Genomic DNA, 13,617 nt, shown 5'->3' with positions numbered 1-13,617 from the left:
TTGGGTTCCCAAGATGAAGGGGAGTTTGTTGTGTATCTGAACAAGTAGCTGTTATAAAGATGAAGCATACCCTTTCTAGATAGGAACTACAGAAGACGACTCTGGATTTTGAACTCATTCAGCACTTTCCTTTCTGACAGTGCTAGATGAGTGCCATTAGTGAAAGTATTAAGCCAGCCTGGAATTTTTCCAGCTACGGACAAAATTAAAGCTGTTGATCTCTTAATTAGTCTTGTCAAGGGCTCTGTATATATTTTGATTAGATCCACAAAGGTGATGGGCCTTAGGTCCACCTCATTTTGCATAGCCACTGTTATAGTTCTAGTATGTTGGTTTTTTTTTTCTTTTTCTTCCTTACCAAACTTTGTTTATCAGACTTTTCCTTTCAATGGATCCTATTCATGGAGAAATATCCAGAGCTATGAGGAACCGAGGAATTGAGATTTATATTCCAGGAGAAAGGGATGAGAGTAGTCCAGATCCTCTGGATTTGAAACTACTGTTGCATGGCATAGGTTTGGTTGGAGACAATTTATGTGACACCCTTATAACCATGCACACAGAAACCAGAGAAGCTGTTGCAGGTAAGTTGCATTATTAGTTCCTTTTAGACAAGCATCTGCACTTCAGAAATCACAGAGTTTCAAAAAATAGTGTGACTTACTGGCTCGAAGCAAGAGAAAGGAAGGTTACTTTTTTTACTATTTTGCGTGATATATCAAATTTCTACTTGTAAATTCTTGCTTGTGGAAACTGTATCACTCTTGTCATCATGAGTATATACTTTAAGTCTGCTCCAGTGGTATTTTTCTGGAGGGTGAAAATGTATGAGTGGGCCATTTTGTATTCTTTTAGAGGCAGTGGACTTCTGTCCTATGCCACAGTTCAGATGCATGCCTTTCTGAGGATGAAAGAAAAAACAAATCCATTATTGGCTAAAACTTTTCTAGACCTGCTTTGAATCATGGGCATCTGAATGAGAAAGGGAGAGTAGGACACTGATTGGATGCTTGAACAGATTAAAAAAAAAATTTTTTTTTTAAGTTTTTGGCAATAACTTGTAAAACAGTTTGCTCACAAATGATAATGTTTCACTTTTAAGGTTCTCCAACATCATCTTTATCTATCTTTTTTCACACGGCCACACTCATTGCCCAGCGCCTGCTGCGGGGCTTGAATGTAGCCAGAGCCTTTTATGGAGCATGCTGGGAAGTGTATGTCTGTCCCCAACAGTCACCAGCAAAGCGACAGGTAAATATTTTGAACCCTTAATGTGAGTTATAATATTGAATGAATGAGTACAACAGCCTGCTCACAAGGTACCAAGCACAGTGTTAAGCGAATAATATGTAGTACTGCATAGCAGTAAAAGGTTTTTCTTTTTTTTTATTTCTTAGCCATATTATAGAGACAAAAGCAAAGAATTAAGGAGACAATGGACAGAGTGCTAGATTTAAAGTAAAGGGACCTGGGCTTGAATCTCACCAGTACCACATTTTATCTCTCTGACTTTGGATTAGTCACTTAACCATGTTGGGCCTCAATTTTGTGATCTATAAAATGAAGGGGCTATACTTGATGGCATCATAGGTCCCTTTCACCATTCATTTTATGGTCCTTTGGTCCCTTCCATATGCTGAGAAAAACAACTTAATAAATGGGTTCAGTGGACCTTAACAGTAGAATCAGATGTAATGTATCATTCATCTTGATGCCATCCCTGGGTAATAGGAAAATTGCCATTATTCTTATGAGGGGGTTTATTCCACTAATGGAATGAATAAGCAGGATCTAAATTGTGCAGCTGTATATCGGTAACTGTCTCAAAGCTGTTGTACAACTGCAGTCCATACATGAGCTATAGAGACAGTCATTTGTTGCTCAGGAAAATTGTATTGATCAATATGAGGTGTTGTAAGTATTCTAACTGATCTCTTCATCATTGTTTATAGCATTAATTGCCAAGTGAATAGATTTCCAGGCTCAGAGTTTAGAAGATCTTGATTTGACATATTTGAATATGTGACCTTGGGCAAGTTAACTAAAACCACTTAGTACCCACCCTAGGCATCTGCAACTATAAGTTGCAGAGCAATTCTCAGTCTGAATTGTTTAAAGGGTCTTCTTTGATAGTTCCTTATACTAATAAAACCACTCTTCCAGATCACCCCAAAATGTTGAGTGCTTTTTATCTTTTCTCCCATTTCTCACCAGCTTGTGCAGGAAATACTGGTGAGATGTGTTTCTTCTCTGAAGTCACCAGAAAAGTGGGGTAGCTCACTTCTTGCCATGGGTGTGTGGCCAGACTCTCTGCCCTCAGCCTTGTTTGCTACTGAAGATTCCCACCTTTCTACAGTCCGAAGTGATGGACAGATCCTGGTGTACTGCCTCAATAGGCTGAGCCTGAAAACCAGCAAGTGGGAAAGGTGAGCAAGAGTTTGTTTTGATTCATGATGGAGGGAGGTAGCATGGTATGGGGGAAGAAGCACTGAATCTGAAGATGAGGACCCAGGTTCAAATCTCATTTCTGTCACTTGCTACTTGTGTGTTCTTGAACAAATCTTTTAATCCCCTGAGGCCTTGGCTTCTTTTCACTTTAAAAGAAGGAGCTTGGACTAGGTAGTTTTTTGAGGGCCATTCACATTTAAATGTTCCTATGATCCATTGTAGTGCTAGGTTTGTACTTGAGTAATAGGGGATGTGTTACTAGTATCCCAAAGTAATATATTGTATGGCCAAGAGCTATCAGATGATTTTTGATCTTCTCTAGGGTTCAGGTGTCTCAGATCTCAGATGAGCAACTATATTTTTTGTTTTATTTCTTTTGTTTTTATTTCTCCAACCTTTTTTTTCCTCTCTCTCTCTCTCTCTCTCTCTCTCTCTCTCTCTCTCTCTCCCTCCCCCACCCCCCTCCCTCCATTTCTCTCTCTCTCTCTCCTTTCTTTTGCTTTTTTAGAGAGGGGAAGGCAGAGCAATTGGGGTTAAGTGACTTGCCCAAGGTCACATGGCTAGTAAGTGTTATATGGCTGAGGCCAGATTTGAACTCAGGTCCTTCTGACTCCAGGACTGGTGCTCTATTCACTGTGTCACCTAGCTGCCCCTAATCCAACTGATTTTTAACATAAAACATGGGTGGTATGATTTCTTGTTTTGTTTCTGTTGAACAGAAGTTATTGAAAGTAGTTAGTTTTACTGTATCAGCCATGATAGTATATCTCTTTTAACTGTCATGGTTGCAATTTAGGCTTTAAATCTGATTTGCTTGCTATATTTACTCCTGGGAAATTCCTATGTTCCCTATTGAACCACTTTTTGTATTCATACCCTTGCCTTTTGAATTGTGAAATAAATTACTTTTTCTTACTAATTCTTGCCCTTTCTCATGAATTCCAGGATACTTCCTCTTACTTTGCAAGACTTGGAGAAAATAATTCAGTCCTCTAACTCTGAGAGTCTAAACTTCAGTGCAGTTGAGATGGATACTTCTTGGTTAGATGAAATGAATGTCTTGGCCGCTTCTATTAAATTGCTTGTTGAAAGAGCAACTAATCAGGACTGGGTTCTTCGAGTTAGGTGGCTTTACCATCTGGCCAAGAATATACCACAAGGTCTTGGTAGGTAGCAAGATCTCATTCTTTTTCTGTGTGCCAGTATGTACATGTTCATCGTTCTTCATTTACTTTTTGAATGTCAGGAAGTGTTCGCAATATGGAGAACAAGAAAGCGTTTTTGGTTTTATAACTCCAGGTATTTTGTTGCATTCTATTTGTTGTCCTCAAGGTTTTTCAACCTAGTCAGTTGATAGATAGCCCTTATTTAGTATGTGATAAGACACGTATAGAAAATTCTCTGAATTAAAAAGTTTCTGTTTAAGCCTTACTAGAATATCATTGTGGTGTAGAGGTGGAGGTAACCTTTGATTCTTGAGACTGTACTACTGCAGCAGAAGCACTGACTGACACAAGCCCCCAAGCTAGGAATGCTTCAGGTATGGAGGTGGGAGGCCTTCCTTAGTTCAGAGAGACTTATTCTCAAATTGGTCACCAGGTCATAAATTTTGAACGAAAGACAATTTTTAAAAATCCTGTAAGTTACACTGCTTATGGTTTGCATCAGGAGAACTCTGCACCTTTGAAATCATAGGTCCTTTAAGTACTGAAGTACCTGAGCAAGACCCTTTATCCCAATCTCCTGCCTGCCTCCTTTCCTCCAACCACCCTTTTCCCATTTGAGATATTCTCAGATGATTCTGAAGTTGTATGAACCTTTCTTGGCACAACTCTACAGGGTTGTCTATGTAGGAATTAGTGTCCTGTGCATATGCACAATAGCATTAATTTAGTCAAAAAAATAAGATGGTCTGTTTTAAAAATTCTTTTAAGAAGAATAGGAATGATGTCATTGATAATACATTTTATTTTCCTCTCAGTGCCTATACATAGGGACCTCATTCAGACAAGGATTGTAGAATTTGAGCACCATTTACCTTTAGCCTTAAAAGTTTCCTTATTTTTCTTGTGGTAGGACAATACACAAAGTTTTCTGTCAATTGATGGGAAAATAGGAAAAAAATGCATTGGCAAAGGTAGCAGATACTGAGGAACATGGAATCTCTTGGTGGAAATTACTGCTTGAAATTACATTAGGTTTTTATTCATTTTCCCTATGTTCCATGATAATGATGGAATAGCTCAATATCTGTTTTGCATACCAGTTGACTCTATGCAGAAATTGATTGCATGCTTACTGTTGGATACCATTAGTTCCTAAGCTTTTTTTTTTCTCCTACCTATAGAGTGTGTAAAGACTTACCTAGAATCTGGTGCTACATCCTTGACAAACTTTTACTCTAATCCGCTCTCTGCTGAGATCAAAAATGTTATCAAGATAATGCAACCAAATGTGACAGGTATTTCATCTCATCTATGGGGGGGAAGAGGGCACTCTTCCATTGAATTACAAAAAATGGAAACCTGGCAGAATGTTAAATGTAGTAAAGTTTATGTTCAATTTCAACCTCTGAATATCAAAACTTCAGTTTTTTTAATGGAATGATTGTTTTTTCTTTGGTTTCTGAAAGAGAATGTTAGATACTGTTTTAAAAACAGAACTTATGTAGTTGGTACTTAGCTATGGTTTGCCGAATGCTAATCTTATTAGCTCTATACAACCTACCATACAGTTTTCTTGTACTGAAAGTGACCAGTGACCAGACAGTGGTAAAGCTGAGAGATAAGTAATCATGGGTAATCTACCCAATGATAAGAAGATAACAGATGCCACTGTTAACAGACAGGAAATGGGGCGAATATCCACCAGAGGATATCATGACATGGTACATAGTTTCAGCAATATAATGAGATAACATATACATTTGCAAAAGAAATAGTGGGAAGACTTTTCTGGGATTTTTTTTTAAAGGCTTTTGCAGCATATTGGTGTTTTTTGTTTTTTAAAATTTATTTCTTTGCTTCCATTTCCTTGCTCAGCCATAAACATTTTCCCTGTGGCATCCCAATCCATTGTTGCTTCTTGTGATCTGGATAAGACAGTAGAAAATATGGATAACTGAAATCCCTATTGGGTAAAGGATGCTACTTCAATACTGTTTCTTCTTTTGTGGCCATACTGTTAGATGAATCTGTGATTTTATTGGACCCCCGTTGGAACATGCAGGCTTTGGATATTACAAGAAATTCAATGGACTTTGATACAGAATCCAATAAGACCGAGAAGATCCTTGCACGTTTGGAATCTGTGGCAAACAGGTAGGTGAAGACTGAGACTCTGCATACTTTTTTACCTGTTTCCTCAGGTTGAATGGTTGTAGCTTCTTCAAAGGTAGCTAATATAGAATTACTTTTCTCTGAATTGAGGAAACCCACCTTTATTGTGGTATGTAGATCTCAGCCTGTTTGCCACTGTCACCTTTACAATTGTACTCATTAAATGATTTTTGATTGTTCATTGAGAACGCTAAAAAATGTCCCCTGTACATATACATACACATACATGTACATATATTCAATAGATCTTTGAAGATGAATCAAACTCAAATGGAAATGGATCCCTGCAGGCTTCATGTTGGAACCCTTTGAGTTTGATACCTTTGCTTTAAGGGTATGGTCTTTATTTAAAATTAAGCAGTAGTTTTCCACTTTTTTTTTCTAAATGCATTAGACATATCAGCACATGGCTTATATAGTTTGTATATAAATTTCTGTATTGCTCTTATACAAAGATGATATTGTTGGCCCACTGTCATTTGGATACATGTGTTACAGATTTTCTAGCAGGAACATTGTACTTAGCTATCTCATCCTCTTTTTTTTCTTTTTGTAAGGCAATTGGGGTTGTCACTTGCTCAAGGTTACACGGCCAGTTATTTCTGGGTGTGGTGCTGAGTATCTGAGCCCGGATTTGATCCAGGTCAAATCTGAGCCACCTGGCCGCCCCTAAGCAATTGGAGTTAAGTAACTTGCTCAAGGTTACACGTCCAGGTGTTTCTGGGTGGGTGCTAAGTGTCTGAGCCCGGGATTCGATCTCCAGGTCATCCCAACACTGGAGCCGGTGCTCTTACTTTCTGTGCTACCTGGCCGCCCCCTCCTTTACTTTTTGTTGTGATTATTGGCTTGTATTTGATCTGGTTAGTTGGTCCAGTTCGTGGTCCTAGGAGACTGACCTTAACTGATCTGTCCAACTCTAAATCTGTGATCTTATGGTCTTTCTCCATCTTACATCAGAGATTACTCACTTTTTGATCTGATTAGTTCAAAGTTTGAGGAAAGGAATTGGGCAAGACAGAATATCATCAGCCCATTGATGGAAGTCCATGGTTGGAAAACACATTATGGTTAAACTCCCTTATTTTACAGATGAACAAGTGGGTTCATACATAGGTTGAATGACTTGACCAAAGTCATACAGGTTAACAGCCACATAATTTGAACCCAGGGCCTCTGTTTCTCTGTATATACTGTACCACACTGATAGGTTACTCAGAACATTACTCAGTGACTCAGGTGTTTTTGGGATAGAGTGGGTTAGTAGATAGTAATTTAGAGGAGTAACTATGCAATAGACAGATTTAAATTATTATTTTTCCCCCACTTTATTATAGGACAAATCTATATCTGGACCGGGAAAAAAGGGTTTTTACTGAAACCAACTTGGTTTCCACTGGAGGCAAGAAATCAAAGAATAGTGCATTAAGAATGTCCTTAGAATTCCAGAAAGGTGAGAATATTTAACTTTAATATCATTGTCAAATTTTACTATGTTTCTTGTTTGCTAAATTATTATGTTAGGGTTCAACATCTTTTTCTAGTTAATCTTGAGTAATAATTATTTTTGAAAATTCCAGAAAAAAATCCTACTATTTTTTATAAGAGCAAGTCTGCCATGTGTTACGTTTCAGAAGACTGAGGTTTCTTTTAAAATGTTAATGAAAAGTGGAAAAGTAGTTTTTCTCCATTTGATTTTTAAAAATCCTTTCCAGTTTATCGAGGATTCTGTACACCTTGTGGAATGTTTAAGGAACTGTTTGAGTGACCAGTTAATTGCCTTGATCAGAAGCTTTCAGGATTGCCCTTGAAGCATTTTAATTTTAAAAGAAAGTGGGAACTGCTTGTTTTAGGAACATGTTCTCCAAGACATTTGTCATCTTTATCAAAAAAGTACCCCAGCCGCAGGATTGTATCTGGCAGTTCTGTTACTTTTTTTTTTTAATTCATTTTACTTTTTACTAGTGTTTTTGACTCAGAAATTATAGGAGGCAAGGATTTGGTTGCTAATTTCACTCACAGCAGTGAAGAAGTTTTTAGGCAATATTATCAACACTCTGTTGCTATATTTTATTAAGCATATATGGAATTTTTTTGTTTCTTTGTTTTCCTCAAGATCCAGAAAATTATCAGAGCTTGCCCCACGAGATTGTGGTTCATCTTGCTGCTTTCTTTGAATTTTGTGATTCATTGATAATGTTCTCAGTGCAGTCTTCCCAGGTGGAGTTATCTGATGCTAACCTGATTAAGGTGAGTAGTACCAAGTGTGTCACCTGTTTATTTTCACTCCACAACACTGATGTATAAAAGTCATGAAGAACATAATTTCTTCTTCTCAGTATAAAAGAAAAACTTGTTAGCAATTAGAATTGCCCCAAATGGAATAAATGGCTTCATCATATAATTGGGATGTTACTTGAGGTGTACAAGTGGAAACTAGATGACTTCTTATCAGCAAAAGTACTTAATCATTTTTATTAGTTGTCTTTTCTGTGCCAGGCACTATGCTAGATAGCCACAGTTTCAATTCTTATTATTATGCCTTTTGTCTTGTTATGGCATATATGTTTCTCTGGAACTGGATTCAAGTCTACATTGGTTGCATATTATGTAAGATTTAAAGTTCTTGGTGTTTTTAAAATTTAGATCAAGCCTTGCTTTCTCCTATCATGTTATAATAGATTTCCTCACTAAGTACAGAAGAAAATGGTCTTAACTGTTAACATTTGCTGGATGACCTTGGACTACATCATCAGAACTCTTAAAAGAGTATTTGAAAATATACATCTTTGTCTTTTTGTGTCATCTTGAACATTGACATTAAAAATAATGAACTAAGTGATCTTTTTGGGCAATACTAAGTGCAGGGTGAGCTAGTCTATTGCATGTGTGGGGAACCTGCAGCCTCGAGGCCATGTGTGGCCCACTAGGTCCTCAAGTGTGCCCCTTTGAATCCAGACTTCACAGAACAAATTCTCTTAATAAAAGGATTTGTCTGTAAAACTTGGACTCAGTCAAAAGGCCACACCCAAGGACCTAGAAGACCACATGTGGCTTCAAGGCTGCAGGTTCCCCATCCTGATCTATTGTAATAGAGAGGATGAAGCCAGACTTGATTCTTGGTCATTTAGGCGGCTAGTGGTAGACCTGGAACATAAAAATCCCAGTTTCCAGTCTATACTTTAGCCTGCTGAAGTCACACACCTCACTAAGTTTTAATAGTATTTAGAAAGGAAGAGTAAAGTTGGAAGTGGGGTACTTTTGGACCAGATTTGTTTTTTCATTGACAGAGGTAAGGAAACTCCCACTACCTATGTAGATTAACACCTGTTGTGCAGTTAATAACTCCTAGAACTGCCTTGGTCCCTGAGAAATGAAGTGAGCTAGCATTTGTCTTTGATAAAAGCAGAGGCAAGATCTGAATGGAGAACTTCCTGACTGATGCTCCATCCTGTAGTTAAGAACAGGCAGAACTTAGTGGCTAAATCAAGTTCATTGGAACTCTTCATTTGTATGATTCAAGAATGAAACTGAGGCCCAGAAAAGTTTAATAATTTATCTGAGGGTCTCATAGGTAGTAAATGTCAGAGGCAGGATTAAAACCCAGGTCTTCTGATTCCCTAGAGAGTATCCTTCCCATTCTACCACTATGATTAAATTTTTATACCCAGGATAAAGTGGGAGTTTCTATACTCCAGTGCTTAACACTGTAAAATAGGTACTTAATAGATGCTTATTGAGTAACTGAATGACACTTAAAAGCTTGCTTTGGGCTATTACTTTACAAGTCATAGATCCATGCCTTCTTTGTGTGTTCTAGTGTTCCTAAAAATATTTCATATTGTGGGTTGTATAAAAGGGAGATACCTTGTGAGCCACCTTGTCTTGCTTTTTAGATCTTGCGTTCTGTTCTGTGGCGTGATCGGTTCTGGACAGTGTCTGATATGGTCAAAGTGGATTCACAAAGCTTGGCCCTGCTGTCCCTTCACTGGCATTGGGTTTCAAAGCATTTGGTTGGTGAGGTTCCCCAACTACTGGTTGGTCACGAGGAGAAGTAAGTCCCTTTCTTTTGGTACACTCTGCCTTGTGTGGTGCTCTTGGTGGTGGGAGTGTAGTGGCTGCAGCAGCAACAGTAATAGTGATGGTATTAATAAGCCTAACAACAGCTAAGTGAAGAGAAGGATGAGTTAAGTGAAGATATTTTATCCTCATTGTAAAACTAACAGCTTCTCTTATGACCCACGTTTTCTTCATATTTTATTCCTTTGTCCCTTTTTTACTTATTCTCTAAAGATGTTACAAAGAGGTGCGGTCTGTCTCAGAACACATTCAGAACTGCCTTGGTAGCAAAATGGGAGGTTTTGCCAGTATAAAGAAGGTACAGAAGGCCCTGGGAAGACCTCTTCCTTTCAAGGTATACCAATTGTTGTCAGTAGCAGTAAAGACTAGTTGGACTTTCCCATTTTCATTGACCCCTTAATTCACTTAAATCTAAAGCTTCATTGAATAATAAAACTAAAGCTTTATCTTCCCAGTAAGGGTAGGTGACAAGGGAGGAAGGGAATGAATCTGGAATTCAAAGTTTTAAAATCAGATGTTAAACACACACACACACACACACACACACACTATTATTAATATTATTTTACATGTAACTGGGAAAAAAGATATACAGGCACTGGGGCATAGAGATCTACTGTGCCCTACTGGAAAGTTGGAGGGGGTATAGGAAAAAGCAGATGGGAGGGGATATCCAGTGGGATTGCTATTTTGGGGTGGTGGGTAGGGGGAAAAACAGGGAGAAAATTTGTAACTCAAAATCTTGCGGAAATGAAAGATGTAAGCCAGAAGTTAATAAAGCATTTGATAAAAATAAACAACAAAAAAACTAAAGCTTCACTGTTTATTTATGTACTGTGGACCAGACAATTTAATTCTTTATTAAAGTTATGGCTTTTTAATTTAGCAATTTATAAGGTGACTGGTATAATTATTTTTTTGATATGGTAAATCTTTTCCGAGCTACAGAGGTGAATAAATCAGTCAATCAGAAAACATTTATTAAAGGTCTACAATGTGCCAGGCACTGGCATACAGAAACAAATGTGAAATAGTCTCCTACCCTCAATGAGTTTGTAAGTCCTGAATATATAATCACTTATCTGGAAACAGTGGATAATTGAACCAGAAGAATTTTTCCTTGGTTAAATCCAGATAGACCAGTATTGCTCTTGTATAGTAAATAGTTCTGATTTTGGTTTGTTGTAGGATAAGCTGGTTGTGGAGTGTTTTGAGCAATTGAATGTACTTAGCAAATCACTTAGCATCCTGGAATTGAAACCTGCCCTAGGGGAAGGTGGTAGGAGGGATGAGATCATTCGTTTGAGAGTGGCTGCAGATGAGTATACATTGAAGAAGCATTTACTGCAGGCTTGGGGATTGATCCTCGGAGCCAGTTATTTGGAAGATGTCAACCCAGGTAGGCCATTATTTTGGTGTTTGAATGAAAATGTTTGTGTTTCATGGATGTTACCTTGGACACTGTGCTCTGGAGGTTAATGAAATGTATGCCTCTTTTGTTCAGATGCTTTGAAGAACCTTGTGAGTACACAGTGTTTGCAGCTTAAAACCAAAGGTGTTTCAATTGGTTGCCCAGAAAAGAAACGTATGGAAAATGCAGTTACGTGCCAGCCTGAGGCAGCTTCCCTGATTCCACTTACCAGGAAGGTTCAGTTGTGGCCAGGTATGGAGTACTTGGCTGTACTCTGGCAATACAGGGTAACAACGGACTTTCTGTCTCATGCTTTTCTGGGAAGGTGAGTCTTGGGCATTCTTAAATTCCTTTGGGGCATTTTAGTGTCTATGGTCTGCTTAGCTTAGTTCCTTGAAATATCTTTATTTTGAAGTGAAGCACATAAGTTTGACATTTAGGACAGGGAGGGGGGGGAGGGAAAGCACAAGGTCATTGGCCAAGGAAGGAGAAGCTGTGAAGATTAACTAGAGATTTATAACTTTCTGTTTAACTAATTTTCAAAAATTCATTTTGCTCTTTGAGGCCAACTTGTTAGTTTTAAAATAACCATACTCGGTGATTTGTGGGAATGTATGTACCACCTCTTCATCTCCAGTAACTTAGATCCTTTCTTTTATGCCCTTTCCCCCCAATCTTGCTCCCTTTGTTTTCAATCAGGAATTGCAATTACCAGCAAAGACGGGTAGACTATGACTTAAATGACCATATTGCATTTTGTCTCACCTACACACCAAGTGCATCTCAGCAACTTAAAAGTCTTTGGTATCTGATGGACCATAAGGTAATAATACTGTGTTTTTAAAAGAAATGACAACTCTCAATTGTATAGCTTGTGTATTTTAAGCAATATTGGTTTCATTTTTTGGTTAGATTATTCTTTAACATTCCCCTCCCTTTTTAGAGGAAAACTCATTTCAGTGCAGTGACTGATTCCTAAATATTTTTTATCAATTTGATTTCAAAAACACATAGTGTAATGTGTCATGGCTTGAGGACTGGACGACGATCTCTTCATCTTCAAAATGTAATTCAATAGGGCTATTAAAGAGTAGAGCTGATTTCCATGATTAAAGTCTGCCATAGAAGCTATTTCATTTCACCACTGGTGTTGCTGTTGTATTGTTGGTCATTCACTTTGTTCTGGTTTTGAGAGCTCATTCATACATTCATCTCCATTGAAAAAAAATTCATTAGACCATCTTCACCCGTGAACTATAAATTCTTTGTTCTCTTGGCAGGTAGGAATGTGGCTGGTATATCTCTTCTTAATGTGTAATAAAAGAGTTCTATCATTAGGTGCCATATTTCTATTTAGTATTTGCCTCTCTTAGGGGTGAAGGACCTTTACTAACTTTTCCTAATCATCTGCCTAACATGGTGAAGTTAATTGAAGAGCAAGCATCACAGTTCTACTGAAACGGATTATGTGACTTGAACTAGATCACCTAGGGAACAATAGAGAAACAGGGAGAAAGAGATTTGGGACGAGGGCCTCAGGTCTCAAGACTAAGATACCTAGAAATGTGACAACCAAAATCTTTCCTAAGCTTTCTGGGAGCTGAGAAGGCACGACTTTCTGTTGTCTTTCCTTTTCCATCTCCAGGGATCAACGGAAGAAATGACTTCTTTGTGGTCTGAGCTCGTTAATTCTGCCCTTATCTCCTTTTGGAGCAGTACTGTCACTACAGATCCAGAGTACTGGTTAACTTGGAAACCTCTCCTTGATGTGGAAGGGAAGGAAATTCCTCAACCTCTGGATCCATCTTTGAAGGTTTGTTTTCATAGTCATTAGATTTGTTATTATTCCTGGTAGAACACGTAAAAATTTATGGCAGTGCTTTTGAAGAATACAGCACTATGATAATCACTATAGACTTGTTTGTTTCAGAGGCAAAGACTGCATCATCATTCCAGGTTAATTAAATGCCAATAACAAGCTATCACAATTCAAGTTGAAGAGCCATTAGAATAGTCTGCTCATTTTTAATTTAATATTTTTTTGGTGGTTAGTTTTAAGGGTGAAGTGGCAAAGGTCCAATGTTCTGAATGCATGTAGTTTGGAATATGGGCTTTTGTTAATTATTTGTTTTGTGATCCTGAGCAAGTCATTAAACTCCAGTTTCCTTATTTTAAAAATATTCAACAAGCATTTATTAAGCCTCTACTATGTGCCAAGTACTTGAATACAAATAAAGGAATCAATTACTTCTTTTTTTTTTAAGCAATTGGGGTTAAGTAACTTGTTCAAGGTTACACGGCCAGGTGTTTCTGGGTGGATGCTAAGTGTCTGAGCCCGGATTT

At 37.9% G+C, this 13,617-nt stretch overlaps 1 protein-coding gene across 1 annotated transcript in view; it reads left to right on the top strand.

Moving 5' to 3' along the window:
- MDN1 (midasin AAA ATPase 1) overlaps positions 1-13,617 on the top strand; it is a 183,099-nt gene that overhangs the window by 107,714 nt on the left and 61,768 nt on the right. The window contains exons 46-59 of the mRNA XM_069065132.1: positions 376-584; positions 1,103-1,251; positions 2,215-2,426; positions 3,394-3,614; positions 4,796-4,909; positions 5,636-5,768; positions 7,121-7,236; positions 7,900-8,033; positions 9,680-9,837; positions 10,077-10,197; positions 11,052-11,262; positions 11,368-11,599; positions 11,974-12,097; positions 12,920-13,087. Of these exons, the coding sequence (XP_068921233.1) occupies positions 376-584; positions 1,103-1,251; positions 2,215-2,426; positions 3,394-3,614; positions 4,796-4,909; positions 5,636-5,768; positions 7,121-7,236; positions 7,900-8,033; positions 9,680-9,837; positions 10,077-10,197; positions 11,052-11,262; positions 11,368-11,599; positions 11,974-12,097; positions 12,920-13,087 (2,302 nt within the window). The remainder of the gene's footprint in view (positions 1-375; positions 585-1,102; positions 1,252-2,214; positions 2,427-3,393; positions 3,615-4,795; positions 4,910-5,635; positions 5,769-7,120; positions 7,237-7,899; positions 8,034-9,679; positions 9,838-10,076; positions 10,198-11,051; positions 11,263-11,367; positions 11,600-11,973; positions 12,098-12,919; positions 13,088-13,617) is intronic.

This window comes from Petaurus breviceps, unplaced genomic scaffold, assembly GCF_028583685.1.
Source record: "Petaurus breviceps papuanus isolate PSGF00001 unplaced genomic scaffold, PetGlider_PUasm1.0 90667, whole genome shotgun sequence".
Taxonomy (NCBI): domain Eukaryota; kingdom Metazoa; phylum Chordata; class Mammalia; order Diprotodontia; family Petauridae; genus Petaurus; species Petaurus breviceps.
The sequence above is the reverse complement of the archived record's forward strand: the minus strand, read 5'-3'. Positions and strand labels throughout refer to the sequence as shown.